At 41.3% G+C, this 24,665-nt stretch overlaps 1 protein-coding gene across 3 annotated transcripts in view; it reads right to left on the bottom strand.

The window, feature by feature from the left end:
• YWHAQ (tyrosine 3-monooxygenase/tryptophan 5-monooxygenase activation protein theta) overlaps window positions 1-23,843 on the bottom strand; it is a 37,346-nt gene extending 13,503 nt beyond the window's left edge. For all 3 annotated transcript variants that reach the window (XM_079721316.1, XM_079721315.1, XM_079721314.1), the window contains exons 1-2: window positions 23,802-23,843; window positions 23,021-23,378 (exon numbers count right to left, since the gene is read on the bottom strand). In XM_079721316.1, coding sequence (XP_079577442.1) covers window positions 23,021-23,314 — 294 coding nt within the window. In that variant the 5' untranslated portion in view covers window positions 23,315-23,378; window positions 23,802-23,843. The remainder of the gene's footprint in view (window positions 1-23,020; window positions 23,379-23,801) is intronic.
• Window positions 23,844-24,665: the final 822 nt, after the last annotated feature.

The raw sequence follows: 24,665 nt of genomic DNA, 5'->3' as shown, positions 1-24,665 counted from the left end.
TCATCCCCCCTTAGTCACTTGAGCCAGATGTGGGAATGCTCATGAGGACTCTCTTATTGGCACACTGGTCTTCCAAGGATTTGGAAAGCTGCTAAACAGCTATTGCATCAGTTTACACAGCCACGTATAAGCTAACTGTAAACTTTTCCCTTCTAAAATTATTAACTTTGATCACTAGTTTGCATATAGCCATTACGTACGATTTACAGTGTTGGTTTTTATAAAGTGACTTGTGCATTACTTCCATCCTGGAGTTTCAGCCAGGTATCATGGTTCTTTGTCAGATGCCACTAGCTCTCTGTGAAGGAAACAACAGGTACAGAATAATTCTGTCTTTCCATGTGCTATCAGTAGTAGCGATGTAGATTTTAGCCCAATTAAAAGACAATGGATTCTGCTTCATGTCTTACCAAAACGACTTACGGCTGTATCAGGTATTATATCAATACCAGTTATTAATTATTAATACCACATAGAATAAAGGCTATAAATACTTAAGGTATACAGAGCCTAGGTGCACAATTTTTTGTTAAAAAAATTAAATTATGAAAAAGACTCTGGGCTTCCCTGGTGGCGCAGTGTTTGAAAGCCCGCCTGCCGATGCAGGGGACACGGGTTCGTGCCCCGGTCCGGGAAGATCCCACATGCCGCAGGGCGGCTGGGCCCGTGAGCCATGGCCGCTGAGCCTGCGCGTCCGGAGCCTGTGCTCCGCAACGGGAGAGGCCACAGCAGTGAGAGGCCCACGAACCGCAAAAAAAAAAAAAAAAAAAAAAAAAAAAAGACTCAATACAGGTCAGAGAGTAAAAACCAAAATGCCAAGTGGCTCCCTGGAATAAGAAAATCTTCCCAGATAAGGTCATTGATAAGAAGTCAGGAGAGAGGAAGGGAATCAATTTTTAACATTAATGTAGTTATAAGTTCCTCCACTAATTCCCCCTTTACATTATTCTTGTCAATTAAGCAGGAGATCCCCTTTGTAACGCTTCAACCAGCAAATTTTATGATCCTGGGAGGCTTGGAGAACTAAGATTGGGGCTCCCTTCAGTGTTCAGTGTTACCCGATTGAGAAGCAGAATGCAAGAAGTACATTCCTTTTTGAGAATCTGAGAGATCTGTGAAGAAGTCAGTGCACTTACTACCCAAAATTACAAGATGCACTAGTAACAAAACATTCTAGATGAAAGAAACTGAAATACAAGCAAAGTCAGAGGAAAAAATACAAGTTATTATTATACAGGTCGTTTTAGGAGATGCTAAAGGACCTGAGAATAAGCTTAATCTCAGAAAAATAGGATGGGAATAACAATGAAAAGGATTACATCATAAAAGCAGTAAAGATCTATGCAAGAAATGAAACTGTGAGAAATAACAGTGATGTAAATTTAGTATAGTAATTATTCCTCTTCAACCCCAAACCTTAGAGAAAAGGTTAGGAAGAATAACACAACTCCAGTACTAACTCTATCTCTAGGAGTGAATTATGTTTACATACAATAATCCTACCATCACTTCCATAGCTTTTCCAAAACAATTAATTTACCTTCAGTGGTAATAGTCCGTGTGTTGTATTCAACAAACTAATACTTTTATCTTAAATTCATTTATAAGTGATTTGTTTTATAGACAAAATAAGCTGCTCTTCTTCCTCATTATATAGCTTATTCTTTGTATACCAAACTGATTTTTTTTTCCAAACTGATCTTTTTAAGAGAGCAGGTAACTGATGAAGAGCCTTGAAATACAAACAAAATAATCAACAGGAAACAAAAAATATTCTAAGGGTTTTCAATTTCCTCTCTATCAGCTTATTGAAATTCATTAAATAAAACTATTAACATGTTCAATCTCTAACTTTATGGCACATATACTAGTCACTATCTGTATATTTTTATCTGTTTAATCAGCACACGTTACCATAAAAGATTATTCATTCAACAAATACTTAAGTGTTCAATATGTGCCACGCCCTATTCTAACCGCTCTTGCATGTATTATTTACATATAAGAACCATTATGATAATTTTACAAGTGAATAAAATCACTTAGGCGTCAAGAAACTTACACAAAGTCATATTATTAATTAAATGGGGCTAGAATCTGAAAATAAAGCTAGTATTCTTAGCATTACCCTATAAAATAATGGAGCATATCTATGAGAGATAAGGCTTTGGCCTTAAGTTATTTAATTAGTAAAGCAAACAAAAGAATTAATATAGGGACCTCCCTGGTGGCGCAGTGGTTGACAATCTGCCTGCCAATGCAGGGGACACGGATTCAAGCCCTGGTCCCAGAAGATCCCACATGCTGCGGAGCAACTAAGCCTGTGCGCCACAACTATTGAGCCTGTGCTCTAGAGCCCGTGAGCCACAACTACTGAGCCCGTGTGCCACAACTACTGAAGCCCAGGCGCCTAGAGCCCATGCTCCGCAACAAGAGAAGCCACCACACTGAGAAGCCTGCGCACCTCAACAAAGAACAGCCCCCGCTCACGACAACTAGAGAAAGCCTGCGCGCAGCAACGAGGACCCAACGCAGACATACATACATACATACATAAATTTATATTGAAAAAAAGAATTAATATAGTATATAGGGTAACATAAACTATTCAACAAATGGAACATTTATCTAATGGTAAGAGCTAAATTTTTCTAACATCCAACTTCAAGTATTATATATAGTACAAAGAACCACTGACATGTAGGAAGAATAAAGTCTCTAGACAATAACTAACTCTTAATTAGGTTTTAACTCCAAGAGACCAAAATCAAAGAAAAATTCAATACTCAAGAAGGAAGTCATATTTCATCCAGAAAATTTTATTGCATTTTACAAACAGGCAGAAAGCATGGAGGAAAAAAAACATTCCAAGGCACAGAGCCCATGGCATAGGAAAAGGCACAATTGCACAAACAGGTAGAAAGTCACTGAAGACAGTAAAATCTTTTTAAAACAAAAAGAAATAAGTAGAAAAAAAACTTTCCAAACTAGCAAAAGTACATTTTAAAAAGGAACCATGGGCTTCCCTGATGGCGCAGTGGTTGAGTGTCCGCCTGCCGATGCAGAGGACACGGGTTCGTGCCCCGGTCCGGGAAGATCCCACATGTTGCGGAGCGGCTGGGTCCGTGAGCCATGGCCGCTGAGCCTGTGTGTCTGGAGCCTGTGCCCCGCAACGGGAGAGGCCACAACAGAGGGAGGCCCGCGTACCGCAAAAAAAAAAAAAAAGAAAGAAAGAAAAAGGAACCAAATTTCACAATTGAACCTCAGTGGAATGAATGCTGGACCAAACATCTGGTTCTAGAGTCTCCATCTAGAGCAAGTTCCTTAGTTTAATTTCTTCTATAAAATAATCAAAATATTTTCTAGTTTTAATAATCTATGCTTTTTCTAGTTTTAATAAGCTATGCTAATTCTAAGGTATTAAATCAAAAGAACAACCTGTTAAGCAGAGCAACTTCTAGATGAAAATGTTTCCTTAATATTTTTCATTCACAAAACTCTGTATATCGTATGTTAAGTATTTAGCACAGTGCCTACCACAGAGTAAGATTCGTTATTTGTCAAATGAACATTAACCATGACATGGCAACATGCTGAAATGGATGCAACAGCAAGAGAATTTCACATGTATTATAGGGTTTAAGATGGCACAGGGCTTTTCTTGAATTGTTTTTGTAATTCTTTATTTTTATCAAAGTAATAATGTACAATAATTAACTACCACTCTAAAATTTCTAAAAAAGGAAAAAAGAGATCTCCCCCATTGTTCTCACTGTTTCGCTCCTTCAGCAAATTTTTTTTTTTTTGAAAAATCATGATCTCATACTGATATATCCAGAATTCAAATTCAACCTCACAGGATTCTTCTTCCCTTACTTGTATCTTCTTTTCACACACAATAAGACTCTGGTTTCCATTAAAATAATATGTAATACTGTCTATCACCTAAAACTCAAAAGTGAAAAAATAAAGTTTCTCTCCGTTCCTTGGATCCTGAGCCAGCCAGTTCTTCCCCTCCCAAGGTAACCATCATCACCAGTTTCTTGTATGTTCTTCCAGATATTTTAAACATTTAAAATCCACGTACGTTCCCCCTCCCTCGTGTTAGCGTACTACATTCATTGTTCTACACCTTGCCTTTTCCATGTAATAATCCCTCTGAGATCATTCCATATTCATATGTTTATAACTGCCTCATGCTACAGAACACTGAACAGTATTATGCATGTCCACTGTATGGGCATACCATAACTGTTTAGTTTCCTCTGGTGAACATTTAAGTTGCTTCAAATCTGTTGATATTTCCAACAATGTGCCAAATGTACATTTGATCCTTGGAATACAGATGTTTAACTGTCCTTCCTCGGGGCAATTTCAATTTACATCCCCATTAGCAATGTGTAAGTGTTCCTATTTCTCAACATCCTTCTGAACCCAAGGTATTATCATTTTTTATCTTTTCTAATTTAATAAGGAAAAACATCTTACTATGGTTTTATTTGCAGTTTTCTTTAAACAGTATGTTTATATCCTTTGCCATTTTCCCACTGAGTTTTTTCCCTTACTGATATGTAGGGATATATGTTAATGATATTAGTCCATTTTCCAGATGTATCTCATATAACTTCATGTACTTAAAGATTCTGTCTGGGACTTCCCTGGTGGCACAGTGGTTAAGACTCCGAGCTCCCAATGCGGGGGGCCCAGGTTCGATCACTGGTCAGGGAAATAGATCCCATGTGCATGCCACAACTAAAGATCCCGCGTGCTGCAACTAAGACCCGGCGCAGCCAAGTAAATAAGTAAATTAAATAAATAAATATTAAACAATAAAGACTCTGGCAGTAAAACTGCATTTATTAATATTTTTCTGTTACATTAAATCAGATCTAATATTACCAGGATTTCTGACAAATGTGAGAAGCACAAGTTAATGTAACTCTTCGATCTTAGCACAAACACACGAACAGAAGACTTTTAATTGAAATACAAGTCTGAATGTGTTTTTAGGTATTGTCTACCTCACCAGATGAAACATAACACATATTAAATGTTACCTGAATAGCAGTGTATCAGATTAAAACACACACACACACTCACACACACACACCCCTCTAACTCACTCTTGTATGGAGTATTTAAGAAATTTATGACTCTTCACCTTAAAATAGATGGGTTGAAACATGATTTCTGGTTGTGGCAATACAGTAAGACCAAGCAGACTTTCCCTTCTAAAAATAATCAAAATGCTAAACAGAATAGAAGAAAAAATTACAGCAAAGCCCCAAAGGAAGGAAGGGAGATATTCAAGTGCTAGATAGGAAGAGGAAATGAAGTTAGAGCAAAAAAGTAAAAATTTACAACACAATGACGTGTAAGGGGAAAGGATCCTAGAAAAACTGTGTCTATCACTGCTGAGAAGTAGCAAGAAAACTATTTCCTGGGCTTTTGGGGGTGTGGGTGGATGTGGGTGTCATCTCCCATGAAACACTGAAACCCAAACGCATGTTCTGTGCAGGTGCTCTTCCAATTTTTATTTCATACATGATGTGTGAGTCCACGAGCTGAAAATCTGTGTAAAAGTGGGGCGAGGCTTAGTGTGCCCAGCAGAAACAAATCATCAAAACCACTTCCATAATCCAAGGCACACACACACAAGTTCCACAGGAAAAACTACACCTGAATTTTTAAAAATAACAAAACTAATCAAAGGACAGATCCACCATAATGAGGGATCAGCAGACAAACAGATGGTTAGTACCCAAGAGCTTAAAAAATGAAACACCGTGTAATAAAACACAAGTATATTAAAAATGTCTGAAGACTCTTTTAAAGAATCCTTTAAAGATATATATTTTAATATTTATGGATTAAATGGATGATGCCCAGGACTGGCTTCAAAATAATGGGTGTGTGTGTGTTGGGGATATAAACAAAACAAAATTCACAATTGCTAGAGCAGGGTAATCGGTACATGGGGGGTTATTATAGCATTCTCTTTATTTTTGTTAAGTTTGAAAATTTTCTTGATTAAAACAACCCAAAACAGAAGTCCAGATAAAGAACAGGATACAATGAATTAAGAAAAAGTAGCTTGGAAGTGGGGGAGAGAGCTTTTAGAATTAAAAGAAAAAAAAATAAAGTAAAACAGAAGGCATATTTGAGGAAACGCCACAGAACACAGAACTAACACGATGAAACAAGTGTGGATCAGTCAAAAGATGCAAATAGAAAGAGATGTCTAAGATATGATGTCTAAGGTAATATGCAACAGGAATTCCAGGAGAAAAGAAAGAATGAGGAAGAGATGTTATGTAGAGAGAATGGCTGAGAGTCTCCCAGTTACGAATATAAATAACCTTCAAAGTGGAAAAGCACACTAAATCCCAAGCAAAATAAAATAAAAATAAATTCATACCTAGACCATCATGGCAAAATTGCAGAATGTCAAAGACAAGAAAATTCTTAAAAGCAACCAGAGAAATGACACGTTACCTATAAAGGAAGAAACAACAGTATGACTGACAGTTGATTTTTCAACAGAAATCAATCAAGTATCTTCAAAGTGAGGAGAAAAACAACTGTCAGCTAAAATTCCAAAACCAATTAAAGTACCACATAAAAGCAGGCGCAAAACAAAGACATTTCCAGACAAAGACAGAAGTTCCCACTCAGACCTTTACTGGAAGAGCCTTTTTAGAGTTGCAAAGGAAGAAGTAATGGAATAAAAGAGAAGTCACCAAGTAGAATACTTACAGCAACTACAATAATACTGAGTAACTGGAAAATTTCTGGTCATAATCTATGAAAACAACTCTTCCGAAACTGTAACAACACAGAAGTATTACAAGATGCTGAATAACAATACATGTGTGATACTTCATGTTTGCAGAGCATAGTATTTCAGATTATTTAAAAGGACAAAAGTTCTTTCATATTAAGTATGTGCAAAGGATTGAGTTGGCTAGTAAAGGACACGTGTTTTCCTACCCTCTTTTAGAGGATTAACTAAATTTTTAAGGATAGTTAATGTGCTCCTTTCCTCCCTTCTTTAATCCAACAAGTGTCTGCTTTTGAGACTATACTTTCTAAAAATCTGACAATTAACTATGAAAATACAATCTGCTACTAGGAGGAAATGTTTCATTAGAATAATCATGGATCTCAACTACCTCTACAGCTCACTATCCATTTTTAAGGTAACTGACAAGACGTGGGTTCATTTTAGGTATTTATTGGCAGGACTTCAGCCAATTATCTACATGCTGATTACTCACAAATCTGCCCTTTACCTGGCTGGGCAATTTACTTTTGCAGCTCATACCTCAGTTTACTATTAAAAAGAGTCAATGACAATCTCTACTTCTCAGCAGCCTGATGTGAAGACTGAATGACTCAATACAAATTACTCAGAACACTGCCTGGTACACAAACCTCCATCACCATGCACCACAACACAAGTCTTTCTCTTAAGCACCAGGCAAGGTGCTCCTATTTATATTTATTGACAGCTGGATGGGCCACTGGCTCTTTAAACTTTACTCATCTAAAACATATTAAATTTGCCTTCCTAATACAATCTGCTGTTGATTCTCCTCCCCTACACAATTTTCTGTCTTGGGAAAGAAAAGCCCTCAGTTGCCCTAGTTAGAAACCTGGGTGTTATCCTAATGCTTCTTTGGCCTCACTCCCCTGGTCCCCCATATTTATAGTCACCCAAGCCTGTGGATGTAATTTTTTCCAAGTCAAGGCTTTGGAGACCTTCTCGAAGAAACAGAGTATACTTTGGGAACACACATCTCCCTGCTCTTAACTATAAACCACTGAAGGAAAAGACTTTGTCTATAATACATATATATATACATATTTGTATAGCAAATTAATAGGAATGCAAGACTTGACTCTAATCCTACAGTACGTAAAGTAAATCTACTTTACAAATAAGGATGAGTCAATCAGAAAGAACAGTGCTCAGAGGCATGGAAACAGAAAAGGGTTACAGACACTGAAGGAAAAGGATCCAATATACAGTCATAATCAGGAAGTTGCTTATATGGAGGGCCAACCCTATTCATTGTACTACATCATTTTATGGAAGGGACTTGAGCATTTGCAGATTTTGGTATCCTTGGGGGCTTCGGGAATCACTCCCCCTTGGATACTAAGGGATAACTGCATAGTCTAGGGGAGTGTGAATCACAGTCTAACAACCACTGATCCATCCATGCCCTACCCTGGAGATGATGGCCATTGAACATCTGAAAAGCCATCCACTTCTCTTGTCATAATGCCACACTGACTAAGCAACTCCCGCATTATGACTTGATTCCTATGTGAGTCCACCTGCCTCCTGAGTGAGACCTTACTGGTGACGCCAACACAAGTACTTCAATCTCTGTGCTAGTTATTCCTCACTGTAAATGAAGAAACTAATATTCTTGGTTTTATGTATCAGTCACACGAGCTTGATTATTGTGGATCTATCCCCGAAAAATAGCTCAATTCTGGTGTGTTTGAGTCAAAAAGGCTAAAGGTCATACTATAAATTGCAACAAACTCACGGAGGTAATGCAACCCCTGCCACTACCCCATTCACAATCCCAACTTCTCCATGGTGTGACACGGCTAAGTATTCGTATACATTTTGAAATATGAATAGCCACTAGACCTCAATATGCCTTAAACAGGAACAAATTTATTTCCAAACCTGTTTCTATATTTATATTGCTTATTTCTACTAATTATCCCACCATCCTCCTACCTCCTAGCCACCCAGCCTCATCACCACCTTTGACTTTTCGCTCCCCATTTCCCATCCTACCACCAGTTGTTAAGCCCTACTGATTGTACCTCTGTACTAGTATTCTGATCTATCCTTTCAGTCTCATTTCTATTTCTATTACCCAGAATTAACCATATCATTTCACTTCAACTAATCCAATAACCTAACTGATCTACCAGGTTTTAGGCTTTCTTCTTTCTCTAATCCACTTTATATCCTACTACAAGATTAACCATAAATTCTGGACACGTTAATCCCCCGCTCAAAAACTCCCCACGGCTGTTAAAGAATAAATGTAAAGCCTAGCACTCATGGTCCTTCAGGATTAGACCCTAAACCTAGAGCTTTCAGCTAATGTAAGTGATAAAGAGGTACTGATCCCCTCAGCCATCCAGCAGCATGAAGCTGGAGAAGAAATCCATTTGCCCCAGTGTGTTACACAAATATGGTTATTCTGGGGCTTCCCTGGTGGCGCAGTGGTTGAGAGTCCGCCTGCCGATGCAGGGGACATGGGTTCGTGACCCGGTCCGGGAAGATCCCACATGCCGCGGAGTGGCTGGGCCCGTGAGCCATGGCCGCTGAGCCTAGGCGTCTGGAGCCTGTGCTCCGCAACGGAGAGGCCACAGCAGTGAGAGGCCCGCGTACCACAAAAAAAGTAAAATAAAATAAAAAAGGTTATTCTGTGTGTGCCACAAGACAAAAGGAGCTGGGAAGCACTGTCTCAACCGACTGACATCCACACTTGTTTCTACTGTTACCACTCCTGCACCGGCAGGAAGAGCATGGAGTAACAACGGTGTGCCTCCCGAATATCAATACTTAAAGTGGCGCGCCAAGAAGCAAAACACTCATTGCTAGGTGATGGGAATACAGCAGGTATGGGAGGGGTGGTTAATGAAAAAGCAAACACTGCTAGTATCTACAGCACTATTCAGAGAAGATGGTACTTGGGTCTGTGAACAGTCTTCCAATAGCGAGGCTGGATGCAGCAGTGCTGATAGTAACTAGTCATTAAGATCATCCAACTACTGCCTCTTCTTGCTGGTTTCTATGCTCACCAAACAACCTTCTAATGCTAATTTGGTTCCTCCAGTAAATCTGCCTTCAAGCAATAAACAGGGCTAGACAACGACTGCCTGACTTGTAACTCTTGTAGTCCCCCCTCAGTGTGCCAGCGAAGTGGATTTGGAGGCCCTAAATCCAAGGAGACAAACCCTAGACCAGAAGTGTACACTACTGTGTTACTCATCTGGCACCCTGACAGACAGACAGACAATTCTGCCTTACCGTGATCTGAGGGACAGAAATCTGTGAAAAAGTGTTACCAAGTTCTTCACATCTCCAATTTCTATTTACTAAACTTTAAACAGCTCTGGAGCATTCATGACTGTGAACATGCCTTCCTGGGAGAACGGGTGTAGACTAAAGACCACCTCGTACAAAAAGTGGTAAAACTTGTGAGATATGATTCTAAAAGTAACAAAAGACCTAAAACCCAACATTGCCTGAAACACATGTCAGATTAATAAAAGAAAATTAATAGGAACTAATGTGACACGATGAACTGCTACCGTGGTCAGAGAAATTAATATGGATTCCTCAGATCCAAGGGGATATATGTGCTACTGTAGTTTCAGTGAAAGTAAAATAAGCCAGAGTAGTCCATGCAATCAAGTGGTTAATTACTTCTGTGGGCAAAAAGAAATAAGGAGCTAAAACCCAGAAGATAAACAGGCAAAGGGGAAGGGGAGGAAACAGATAAAAAGAATTCAAAGTTCTCAACAAAAAGAGAAAAAGCTCTGATCTATGTCCCTGTCCCCAATTATTTCCAAACTCTTTCTCCTGGTCTAGAAGATGTCTAGCCACCACCACCCATGACCCAGGCAAACTGATCACCAATGACAGTACTATTGCTATCAACATCTACTGTGGCACGGTGGTGCCTTTTAGGGGCCCTTTGGTGAGCACAGTACACCCCTCTCTCCTCTCCTAAACAATTAGCACTTAAAAACAATAAAAATGCTCTCTTGTATAAGAATGCTCGTCCCATCTTCCAACGCAGCTACAGAGCTGTTATGACTGCAGTGGTGAAGACACATAACAGAAAGAGTTTAGCCTCTGACAAATAATACGGTTTGTGCAAATTGCAATGTGTCAGTATTAAAGAGAATCACGGTCTTTGTCCCCTTACTTCACCCAAGGCAGTCGAGCCAAGTCCAGATATTCTTAGAGACAAATGTAATGTCCAGGCCTTTGTCTGACCTGCTGTATCTCCACATTTTAGCAGCTAGATACTGAGTGGCCACAACAGCAAGATACGAATGTTATCCCTTCTGTTCAAAGTTCCCAACCCTCTGGCCAGGATATAAAAGTTTGGAAGGACAGTTTAATACACACACTGGCAACACTAATACCGATTTCCAAACCTGTCAAATCTGCATTAAAACCAATTACACATGAACAACCACAATTTACCAACACTTACAGATCAGTGCTACCAGAAGAACCAAGGCAAGCATCAATGTCCATACTTCCTTCCCCTTGGAGAACTTGCAATTTACTAGTATCCAGAAACTATGTTAGCCACTGCAATTTGCAAAGTAAAACATGACAAATGATAGTGAGAAAACAACAGTGTTCCCTAAAAGGAAAAGAAAACAAAACAAACAGAACAGGAAGTCAAATCTTAGTTTGGTCATAAGTAATCCAACTGGACAGACATCCTGATACCTAAAAGAAAATATGTTCAAGTAATTAAAAATAGGTCAAAATTGCCTTGCTAGCTTAGTATATGGGTCAAGTTTTGCTATATCCTAGGAAAACTACCAAAAATAGATAATAGCAAAGATACCAGTGTACTTTCAGATGAGCTTTGTCTTTTGTAAGTCTATGACAAATTGAATTAAGCCATTTCTACATTATAGAAATTACACAATTATTTGCAGACTAATTTTTCCATCTGTGGCTAACCCATGCCACATACATTTACCTCTGCAGCTGAATTATATACAACCCTGTAGTTGAGCCTTTCGTCTACCAGATCTATTACAGAGCATAAAGAGAAGAAAATTTAAAAAGAAAGAAAAAAAAATTTATCTGCATTTGCACCTAAACTTACATGGGTTACTGATTATATTCAACTGAACTACTGGGTACAGCACAAAAAATAACCTTGAAAAATAAAGCAGTGCTTAATAGCATACAGAAGAAAAAATACAGACGAAGTCCTTATTCTTACATACCCTTACAGCTTACCAATATTGATCTGACTTAGATGCAGCCGCAAGAGGAACTCAGGACACTTGTAAACTCCAGACAATACAGAATTGGGTCTCATTACTAGACGGTGGAAAACAAAACACTATATTAATACAACAACCCATGCTTACATAGGGGAAAGAATAAGAGCAGAGCTAAGAAAGTACAGAATATAGGAGAGAACCATAGAATTCCATGTGGCTGGAACACAGAGGGAAGGAGTGAGTAGTGAGAAAGGAAGCTAAAGGGAAAGGCTTGAAGGTCTCCTAAGTCCTGTTAAGGAACTTGGACTCCATCTAACAGGGTAATGGTTTCAAATTTTTTTGAAGTGTTTATTTTCTCTCCCTGCTGCCCTAAGTCTTTTTAAGCAATACCAGTAAACAGTAAAAGAGATAAAAGGAAGCTGCTCTAGTTGAAGAGCATAGACTTATAAAGCCTTGACTCTCCCCGACTTCCACACAAGAGAGAACCCAGAGAAAGATGAGATGATCTCAGAAGAATAGGGTCTATAAAGGAAGGCTTTACTATGAAAGGCAGAGGGAACAGAAAGAACACTATTCTAGAAGAGTTGAATTTGAGGTCACAGCTAACTGGCTATGTAACTAAGTAAATCAATATGGCTCAGTTTCCTTGCAGGTAAACACATGTCTCATCCACCCATAATTGCACATAAGAGGGTAGAAGGAAACAGGTCTGAAAGTATTAATAGGCTGTAATTTGTAACTGACTATAATAACAAGTGTAGTGGCACCTAAATTATATCTGGTAGGATAGGTGTGATTTCAACATATAGAAATGGGAGAAGGAAGGGCTTCCAACCAAGAAAAGCAGTGAGTAGAGGGACAGAAACAAAATATGCAGGGCTTTGAGTGAACAATTTGGCTAGAGCATGAAGAATGGAGCAATCACAAGTTTTCCTTAAGTGAGCTTTTATGCCAAGCCACTTGTTATTTTCCCCATAAGTTGAGAATTTCAGATCAAGCATACATGAATATTTCAACAAATGGTGCTGGGACAACTTGAGCAGCCACATGAAAAGAATGACGGTTGGGCCCCACTTCACACCACATGCAAAAATTAACTCCAAATGGACCGAAAGTCTGAATGTAAGACCTAAAATGGTAGAAGTCTTAGATAAGACCACAGGTATAAATCTTTACAACCTTGGATTAGGTAATGGTTTCCTAAATATTACAACAAAAGCACAAGCAGCCTAAGAAAAAAAAATAAGTCATATTTCATCAAAATTAACAAATTTTGTCATTGAGCCTGGCCAATGCACTCTCCCCTACCTCCTTCCCTAATCTTTTTTGTTGTTGTTGTTGTTTTGCGGTACGCGGGCCTCTCACTGTTGTAGCCTCTCCCATTGCGGAGCACAGGCTCCGGACGCGCAGGCTCAGCGGCCATGGCTCACGGGCCCAGCCGCTCCGTGGCATGTGGGATCCTCCCGGACCGGGGCACGAACCCGTGTCCCCTGCATCGGCAGGCTGACTCTCAACCACTGCGCCACCAGGGAAGCCCCCTAATCTTTTGAAGTTGCTACTCTCTTGAGCCTTTCTCTAATTATATGGTTCTCAGGTTTTTTTCTTCTCCAAGTATCTTGGTAGATGTGGGAAAGGTCAGGAGGAAATAAAAATTTCCAGGGGACCATTGGTAGTTTGATAAAGACTCCCATCTCAATTTGTTCAGGAACATAAAGTCACCTCAATATATACCATTCCCCATTTCAAATGTCAGTCCCTCGATGTTTAAATACTGCATAATTTTTTTCAAATATATTAAAAGCTAAATTACATAAAAATTAACTTACATATAGCACAACTATATTAACGGGATAGTCAATCCTTCCAAACTCTTTTTTAAGTTTCTGACATCCTTAAGAATCAAATACCTGGTCTCTGCAATCAGTCCCCAAATAATCTAGAGTATTCTCTGATTAAAGGATGCGTAAACCCTTACTATAATCTTTCTAACCTCTTTACTAGTCCAGCAGAATCCTGAGAGAGCAACACAATCACTGAAGGGCTAGAAGTATACTGCCAAATACTTGGAAATAGTACCAGGCTGAAAGATTAGAACACCTAATATGTATTGATACATGTTTAGTTACAGTTATCTAATACTATAGTTTTAAAAGAGCAAAACCTTTCTGAGCTGTGTTCAAGTCATGTCTGGCGGAATGAGCAAAGTAAGAAGGAAACTGGGAGTACTAAATACTCTAGATGAGTAACAGCAGAAAGTCTGATTTAGTATCATTATGGTTTTAAAGCAGTTTCACGGACTTTCCCACTTATCTCCCACAGTCACCCTGGCACTTACAAAGAGCAATCTAAGGCTGTCCTTTAAGAATAAAGCATTTAGGGCTTCCCTGGTGGCGCAGTGGTTGAGAGTCCGCCTGCCAATGCAGGGGACACGGGTTCGAGCCCTGGTCTGGAAGATCCCACATGCTGCGCAGCAGCTAAGCCCTTGCGCCACAACTACTGAGCCTGCGCTCTGGAGCCCGTGCTCCGCAACAAGAGAAGCCACCGCAATGAGAAGCCCGCACACCGCAACAAAGAGTAGCCCCCGCTCACCACAACTAGACAAAGCCCGCGCGCAGCAACAAAGACACAGCGCAGCCAAAAATAAATTTAAAAAAAATAATAATAATAAAATAAATTTTTTAAAAAAGAATAAGCATTTAGATTAAATTTACAGAAGTCCTTATAGTCATGGTCTCACCACCTGCACCACTGTTTCTCCATTTCTCTAAGTAAAGCCTGCAGCAAACATACAGGAGAATGGTCAAAGGCAGTCAGTAAACTGAGAATATTTTACAACATGTATTCAGCACCACCCCACGCCAAATCCATCCAGAGCAAAAGGTCCAGCTGACAAAGAAATCATGGAATACTGTTCAGCTAGATAGAAAAAATGTAAATGGATAGTCAAGATCTTCGTGAAAGACGAGTTTCACTGAAATGCTTCAACCAATGCTGGCTAACAACTAACCTGACTTCCTATCTTCAAGAGCTAACTTTCAAACCTAAATGCAACCAGATCCAAAAGCCCATTATCTACATATTTCATTCATGCCACCTCTGCCTTTGGGTTGGGCACTGGGGAGTGAGACGTCATATTAACCTTACTTTACCATTCTCAACATAAGGAAGCAGAAGCCATTCCAACATACTAGTTCTCAAGTTAGTTTTTCAGGAATGAACAGAGACTCTTTCTTACCCAATATCTAAAATAAACTTTTCTTTATTATCAAGTCTGTGATTTTTCTGGTCTCCAAAACTATACACCTAGAATAATTTGGGGGGTAAAGGGACTGGGCAATGGGAAGGGAGGGGAAGGTTTTACAAATTTAATCATCACCACATGATGACCACTACTCAGAAACTGCTCAATCACACAGAATGCCCCCAGAGCAGCAATTTTCGAAATGTGTTCACAGAACTTCTACCCCTCCCCCCAACTTTCTGGATGGGGAAGGGCACAAACTAAAACCATTTTCATAATACGTATTAAGGTACTATTTGCTTTTTCACTGCCATTCTCTCATGAGTGGAGTTTTCCAAGAGCTAAAAGAGACGTGATACTGTAACAGATTATAAAGCAATGCCATTTTTCTCATACAATTTTTTTATTAAAAAAAATGTTAGGGCTTCCCTGGTGGCGCAGTGGTTGAGGGTCCGCCTGCCGATGCAGGGGACGCGGGTTCGTGCCCCGGTCCGGGAGGATCCCACATGCCGCGGAGCGGCTGGGCCCGTGAGCCATGGCTACTGAGCCTGCGCGTCCGGAGCCTGTGCTCCGCAGCGGGAGAGGCCACAGCGGTGAGAGGCCCGCGTACCGCAAAAAAAAAAAGAAAAAAAAAAAAAAAGGCATTCAACCATAGCGTGTAGAATATTATACCCCTAATATACAGCAACCAACAATTACAGTGAGCACCCATATACCCACCACCCAGATACTACCATTAACCTTTTACCAAACTGCTTTATCAAATAACCATCCATTTCTACTAGTTTTAGTGTAAACTGAGACATCAGTACACGAATATCACTAACTAGAGTTTATTTTCTTTTGAAGCAAAAATTTACATACAACGAAATGAACAAATGTTAAGCGCATATTTCCTGAGTTTCCACAAATGCATATACATGTGTAACACAAATCCATATCAACACAAAGAACATTACAATCACCACAGAAAGTTCTCTCCTGCCCCTTTCAGTCAGTCCCTGCCTCCATCCCCAGAGGTCACCACTCTTCTGATTTTTCACCCACAGACTACTTCTGCTTGTTCTAGAATTTCATATAAATAGAATGACATTATGTACTATTTTGTGCAAAGCTTCTTACACTTAGTGTGTATTTGAAATTCATCTACATTATAGTATGCGTCAGTAGTCCATTCCTTTTTACGGCTGAATAGTATCCCACTGTATGAATATACCTCAGTTTACCCTTTTTCCTACTAATGAATTGTTTTCAGTTTTCTGCTCTTAGAACAAAGCTGCTATGGTCATTCTTGTACAGGTCTTTCCTCTTGTGTAAGTACGTAAGGGTGGAAAATTTCTAGGGGTGAAAACCCTTTAATTATGGAAAACTGCAAACATATACAAGAGAAGAGAGAGTAGTATAATGAATTCCCATTAAAGCCAGTTGCAACTATATTAATTCACAGACACACTTCTTTCATCTATAACCCTCACCCATTATTTTGAAGTTCTAGGTATCAGCATCATTTTGTCTTTAAACACTTCAATATGCAAACAATGTTTTCGAATCTGGTCGAATTATTTATCATGAAATATTTCAGGAAACTTCATTGTTGATTTACCCATGGATTAAGAGTTTAATTTAAGTAGAAATGGATGAACTATAGTTTTTATTCTTTTCTCATCTTTTCAAATGATGCCTCTCTACCATCCCTCGATACCCAGAAAGTCAATGGTACAAAGATATTTTCCGTCGTTACTCTGAAAGAACTAGTGCTAAATACAAAAATTGGTATTGATAAATATCAAAAAGGAATAAATAAACATCAATATGATCAAGCAGATTTCCCAACTGTCAAGCACCCTGAATTAACTAATCCCATGCTATGGCATCATTTTATAAGTGAAACTGTATATGAGACTCAAAAAAAAAAAAAAAAAAAAAGTCTGGTAACCGGCCCTTTATGAGAACAAAGGTAGTCCTCATTACACCCAAAACTGAACAAGGAGGTAAAATTTCAACCCTTCCAGCCACTAGATTTTTGTTAACCTCAAACAACTGTCTGTGCTGGAGAGGGTAAGGGGAAATGGGGTTTCTCAACAACAGCTGATGACAGTATAAACACATAAAATCTTTTCAGAGGGCTATCTGGGGAAAAAAAAAATGCGTTATCTTCTGATTGGAAATTTCATTTCCCAAAACTTAACCTAAGTAAATCCTAGCATAAAGCACGCAACAAGGATGTCCTTCCCAGTGTTGTTTATAAAAGAGAAAAATTTGTTTACAACCTAAATGTTCAGTGGGGCATTAGTATAATTATGCAACATCCAAATAAACACACAGTACAGGCTCGAAAGTCTGGAACCACATATGCCAAACTATTAATGGCAGTTATGAAGGAGAGGGGAATATTTGCTGTTCATCAGTTTTAACTGCCTCTTCTAAATAGATTTCACTATAATTTCAGTTGGATCGTTTTTCTCTGTGCCAATTTTTTTTTTTTTTTTTTTTTTTTTGCGGTACACGGGCCTCTCACTGTGTGGCCTCTCCCGTTGCGGAGCACAGGCTCCGGACGCGCAGGCTCAGCGGCCATGGCTCACGGGCCCAGCCGCTCCATGGCATGCGGGATCCTCCCGGACCGGGGCACGAACCCGTGTCCCCTGCATCGGCAGGCGGACTCCCAACCACTGCGCCACCAGGGAAGCCCCCCAAGTTTTTTTTAAAAGAAAAAAGCTAAGGCCTTGGAGGTAAACCCTGAGGTGGAACTTTGAAAATGCAGAACCCACTGAGTAAGTGAGTAAGTGCCAGACAGGTGAACTGCAGAGTTAAATAGCATACGCACAAGAGTGTCAAAGAAAAAAAAATAGCTGAAGTCTAGACAAAGGGTTCTGACAAGATGCCAATATATTAATAAGAATCTAAAGGACAGGTGTGATACAATTCAATACAACTTAATACTGCTTGTTTTATTTATAACCTAACCCAGAGTTTCTCAACCTCAGTCATTACTGACATTTGGGCTGGGTAATTCTTTGTGGTGGGGGATTTTCCTATGCGTTATGTGATGCTTAGCAGCATTTAGGTTTCTACTCACAGTGTATCAGTAGCACCTCCCCACTCCCACCCCAGCCTTGACAAGCAAAAACTATCTCCAGAACTTGCCAAATGTCCCCTGGCGGGTAAATTCACCCTGGCTGAGAACCACTGATCAAACCTTATGCTTCTATGCCTGTATGTACAATATTCCATTCCATTTCACTCTTCAGAAACAACTCTTAGCTTCAAGGAGCTTACACTCTAAATGCAAAAAATCCAAAAGTCAAGTTTAAAAATTTTACTGCAATATCCTGCATAAAAGGAGGGCTTCAAAATTATAGACTAAGTGAGTTTTGTCCACCGCAGATCTAGCCTCCCTCCCTCCGAACTTACAAACATTTATTAAACTGTACAAATTCCCCCAAACACTGTGATCTTTAGTCAGCTACTATGTTGTTTAGGGCCAAATGTGTTTCATACACTTTCATCTGGAGTCACACCACCTGGGTTCCAATCCTTGCTCTACCACTCACTAGTTCTGTGATACTGACCAGGTTACTTAACTTCCTTATGCCCCCGTTTTCTCAACTTTAAAACACAAATAATACTATCAACCTAACTAATGGGAACACAGTGAGTATATCAAGTGCTTAAAACAGTACTTAGTATATAATAGTAAATGCCCATTAAATGTCCGTTATTACCTATTATTTTAACTACAAGCCTACAAAGGCAAGAACCATCATCACCAGTTTATAGATAAAGAAACAGGGGCTGAGAGAAACTTGCCTGCAGTCACAAAATTATAAGGTTATGGAGCAATGACCCAAAAACAGTCAGTCTTGATTCCAGAGCCCATACTTTTTCCATCACGTCAAAAAGAGTACATTAAGACTCATTAACTATCAAGAACAACATATTGGTCTTACTTCAAACAACTAGCACTAAACATTTTCATTAAGAGATTAATTCAGAACACAACTAAATTCAAGCACATTATGGAATTAAGATTACAGGGCTTTTACACACCAGAGACAAATTTCAGTTTCTATATATTTTAAATGATTCTTACTTTAAAAAAAAAATCACAACATAGACCTTAACTCCCGAAACCGTTTATACATTATACTAAAGCAACCTATTGAAAATAGTCTAATAAAAAGACCATTAACACAGAAGGATAACATGGGGTTGCCTGAGACAGAGGTTATCTTGTAACTACATTCCCTAAGTGTCCTGTTCTTACTCCAAGGTCATGAACTTTGTACATGATATTTGTTCTCAGGTCCCAGAAGGGCTTTGTGGACCCCTCTGATTTCTTCAATTACCCTTACCTCACACCCCAGTTCTTAATGACTCTTAAACACCTTGTTCAAGTTTTTAACCACTGCCCGGTTGTCATACAACTTACAGTATTAACCTTTTTCACTTAAACTTTGCTATTTCCAACACTGCTTACTAGGATCACCAATGACTTCTGCATCCCCTCTTCCTAAAGACATTTCACTGAAGTCGTTAGTTTTTCAACATTTCTTAAATGATTAAGGACATGTTCTTCTTCAACCTGGACTATAAAAACTAGTCATTTTAGAGTTGGAAGTCAGAGCACAGGTGGAATGACTGGGACCATATAACTCTATAGTCCCCAAGTATCAGAATTGGAACAGACTTAGAAATTTTAGCCCAACCTCTGGTTTCACAAATGACACTGAGAGACAGAGATAACTTGGTAATATCTTCCTCTTTAACTTCTCTTAGATTCTACGAAGAGTCTGGTCTTGGCTGTTTGGGTCTTGTTAATTCCTTTTGCTCTTTAGATTACATATTTGGATTTCAACATTTTTTACTGCCTCCGCAATGATTATCAACAGGGTTGAGAGTTGTCTGCCATGTTCATTTTGAGTAAACAGTCCAAATAATTCCACCCTGAACCTACTCTATGAAATAGAAAGATGAAGCTGAGAATCTCTGCTATTTAAAACCAAAATTCTGCCTAGCCCTCCACGTTACTCTTTTATTAGCCTTCTATAACAAGTCAGTGTCATCCACTTCCTCCACACTAAATTCTCCTTCTTGCTTACCAAAGGGGGGAAAAAAGCGAGAAAACCTAATTTTGGCTCATGTTCAGCAACTTTAGATTTCATTCTTCTTCCCCCATTATTTGATAGACTCCTGATTAAATCACTAATTTACCAATTCTCAAATTCTTGTTCACTTGTCTATCACTTCCTTATCTATCAGTTCAGATTACAAACCGGAAATTAGCACCCAAACCATGAATTCTAGATACTGCCACCTGCATCTCATTCGAAAATCTTCAGAGTCTTCCCACTGTCAATCAAATGAGAAAAAGTCCCTCTGACATTCTCTTATATAGTTCCTATCTTCTTTCACAGGCTTTTCTCCTGCACCAGCTCTGCACATATTCTGATCCTCATACAGAAACCTTCTTCCATGAATAAGGCCCATCCTGTATACTTCTTCTGCTTGGAATATTGACACTCCCCCCACCGCGATCCCCCTCCCTCAACGCTCATTCCAAAAGCCCCTCCTTGTAAAGCTTTTCCTGAGGTTTCTGTTTCCTTTAAACTACATAGCATTTTATTCATAACCATCTTACGGGAATTATATATTATTTACATTTGGGGATTTCTCATATGCACTCCTTATTATAAATTACTGGAGGACAAAATCTACCGTTTTCAGCATTGCTCTTCCCCATGCTGCTTTAGCACAGTGCCTTGCACATGCTAAGCTCTCAAATACAGCGGCCAACTTGACAATGGGCTTTCCTCAGGACTTTTTTCGGAGGTTGGCCGTTAAGTCACAATTAGTCTTTTAAGCCATTTCACTAATAAAAATATTTTATTTATTCCTTGGTGTCCGATGAATCAACTCTTCTATTTCACTTAGTATATGTGAAGAAAACAGAACAAACAAACAAACAAAACCTGTCCTAATTTCAGGGGTTCTCTCGTACTGAAATGATCTATTTGGTCTCTATTTCAAGTCACTTATCAACTAAGCAAAGTCTCCTCTACTTATGCCATTAGAGAAGCTAAAATTTATAGGAGCCACAAAATAAAACAAATATTCCCAGCTAACTTGCTAGAGAACAGGAAAAATTCTGTGGTAATTCTGAATTGCTGCAGGGTAAGTAACAAACTGCAAAACAATAACAGAACAAAGAGATTGAAATATGCTGTGAGAGTGTCCCAAAGTAAAACATGCATAGAAAAAAAAGCTTCTCGTTAACATATGGAGTTCTTACAGTCTTCCTCGATGACAGAGTGGATGTTGTCAATAACCATTACCATATGCCACTGAAGTCTACCATCACTTTCAAGCTGGCAAATTTTTTGAATACAAGCAGTTCAGTTCCAAAAGCCTAAGTGTCTCCTCTATGCTAGGCAGGGAGTGGAACCTAAGACATGGATGAACATAACATCTCGCCTACATAAAGCAAATAATCTCAAAGTTTTCTCCACCTCTGAAACACGCTCTGCACTGCTTCCTTCGCCCGTTGACCAGGTATCTCCATCAGCCATGATTTCGTTCAGATCACTTGTTATTTTACTGGAAAAATAGGTGGAAGAAAAAAGCTTTCCTGCCCCACGAATCTCAAGGGCAAGGAAGCGAAGGCTGGGAGAGCAAGAGGCATTTCCCCCTCTATTCCCTCTTGAAAAATCACCAATCTGGCATGTTTGTCTTTCAAAGCCCACCTAAAACACGACATGGAACAAACACATCAAAAATCAGTAGGCCCCTTGGAAAAGTGGCACTTAAAAGAGGCAACCGCAGCGGCTCTTTCATATTTTATTAGTAGAAATGACTCTTTGCAGTATTAAAACACTTTAAAATACCTCAGGATATAATGCTGGTATTGACGTTTTAAAAACTTATCTTACTGATCAAAAGATCCATACAATGACGAAGCTAAAAATGCTCTCTCTCACCAATAAGCGTGACTACAGCGGTCACCCCACTCCACCCAAAGCCACCCTAGCTAAGACCGGCAGCTCAAAACCTGGAGAGCTTTCCTCGCTTACTCCACACCAGATCTGAATTCATTTCAACACCTCGGGGTTCACGTGTAGCTATGTAACAGCGAAGAAATGGTATCAAGCACCGAAATGTCCCAGGACATTTTATTCCTTTGATGTAGCTGTGCCTTATTCACATGTACCAAACTCTCCCCCTTCCCCGCTTTTAACAAGGAAAAACTCAACGGATACTCTTACTTGAAAAACGAGGTACCTATTCAGATTTTCGAAGTACATTTCCGTTGCTGGATGTGGGAGGAAAACCGACTTACATACGTGATCTTTAGGGAAAAGGCGCCCGCCCCTTCTTTCAACGGAAGCCTGAAGCCTACGAACTGATTCAATACGTTTAAAGGGTTCCCAGATCGCCTCAGGACGCTGCAAAACGACTGTCAGCCTTCTACAAAACTACTCTCATGTTTAAACGTATCTGGTGGAGGAGCAACGCAGCACCTAGGAAAGACATACTTACCACCGGAAAGAAAAAAAAAAAAGAAAAAGCAGCTTCTTCATCTCAAGAACTGAAATAACGCGTTAAGGAAGCCAAGGCTGACCTCCTCAAGCCCTTCTACGCGTCGGCAGGGCGTCAGGCAGGCCCCGGCCCCCACTTCGTTCCCGTTCCCGGGGAACTCCCCACGGAGAGCCTCACACAAAGGCGCCTCGGCGCCCGCCGCCCGGACGGTCGCGGACTCACCAGGACCGTGGTGCAGATGGACCGCAGTTCGGACTCCACTTTCTCCCGATAGTCCTTAATCAGCTGCAGCTTCTTGTCGGAGGTGTCGGTCTTCTGCTCGATGCTCGAGATGACCCTCCAGGCGGACCTGCGGCCCCCGACCACGTTCTTGTAGGCCACCGAGAGCAGGTTGCGCTCCTCGTTGGACAGCTCGGCGCCCTGCTCCGTCACGGCCTTCATGCAGGTGGCCATGTCGTCGTAGCGCTCGGCCTGCTCGGCCAGCTTGGCCTTCTGGATCAGCTCCGTCTTCTCCATGGGGCCGGGGACAGGACAACGAGGGCGAGCACCGACCCGGATGCCGAGGAGGAGTGCGGAGGGCCTGCGGGCGGGGCGGGGTCGCGGGCAGAAGGCGGGGGCGGCGCCGTCAGACAATGCGCCCGCCGCCCCGGCAGCCCGCCCGCCCGCCCGCCGCCCCCTTTGTCTGTGTCCGCACGCGCGGCCCCGTTGAATTTCCCTCCCCCGCCCATCCTCCCCGCGGGGTTCCCGGGAGGCCCGGGGGCGCCAGCCGAAGCGGCCCGCGGCGGGGGGAGGAGGAGGAGGAGGAAGGAGAGGAGGAGGAAGGGCCGCTCCCGCGCCCGCCCGGCCCAAGATGGAAGCGGCCGTTGGCCCGCACCTTCCTTCCCGCCGGAGCCGTCCCTGAGGAGAGCGGCGTCGAGGCCAGCCGCTCCCCGGGGCTGGCCTCCCGCCGGACTCTCGGGCCCGACCCGACCCGAGCAGGGCCGGGGGCGACCCTAGCGCTCACCTTCACGTCTCCGCGGCCGCGGCGCGAGTCCCACCACTTTGATCCGCCTTTGGCTTTAGCCGAGGACCCTCCCGTCTCAGCCTACCTCCGAGCCGGGAGGCGGGCCGCAGCGCGGCGGCCCTCGCTCCCCCCGCCCAATGGCGCGCTGAGCTGTCCCCGAGAGTCCCGCCTTCCTCCCCGCCTCTGGCCAATGAGGACTGAGCGCGCGGAAGGGGGCGAAGGGGGCGGGGCAGGAGAGGAAGCGGAGGCTAGGAGGGTGGGTCGGCTTGGGCAAGTTCGGTTGGCCGGCAGGCTGCGGCTTCGGCCACGGGGTTTCCTCCAATTAGATCCAGGGTACAAGGACGTCACTGTTGCCATGGCGATGCTGTTACCAACTCCCCTCAACCTCCCCGCCACCCCCGGCGCTCGTGGGCGCGGCACGGGCGCAGGAGGCTCGCATGACCTCCCCTGCGGTGGCCGGGTCTCCTGCTGCAGCAGCGTTGCTGATGGTGCATTGCATCCTGTGGGCTAATGCAGCTGCGTCTCTCGTCGGCCCTGGTGAGGTCTGGCCTGGGAGGGTGACACCATCGGCTGTTTTGTTGCACAAGCGCCTGCCTTTCCTCCACCTTCCTATTCGTGACAAAGGTTTGGAGCTCAATACACTGAACTCAGCCTTTAATGACGTTGCGATGGGGACCGCGAATTAGAAATAATCCCATCCCCAGTAAAGAGGAATTAGTTCCTGGAGAGTGGCATAAGCATGCGTTTTACAAGATAAATTCGGTTTCGGACGGGCACCTAAAACCTGAAATTCCCTTGGAAAATACCCAAAAAAGTCCAGGCAGGTGTCTCTGGCAATGCCAGATATTATGATTTTCTTTAAAA

Source organism: Hyperoodon ampullatus (genome assembly GCF_949752795.1).
Source record: "Hyperoodon ampullatus genome assembly, chromosome: 15".
Taxonomy (NCBI): Eukaryota; Metazoa; Chordata; class Mammalia; order Artiodactyla; family Ziphiidae; genus Hyperoodon; species Hyperoodon ampullatus.
This window is presented reverse-complemented; position numbering and strand designations above follow the sequence as displayed.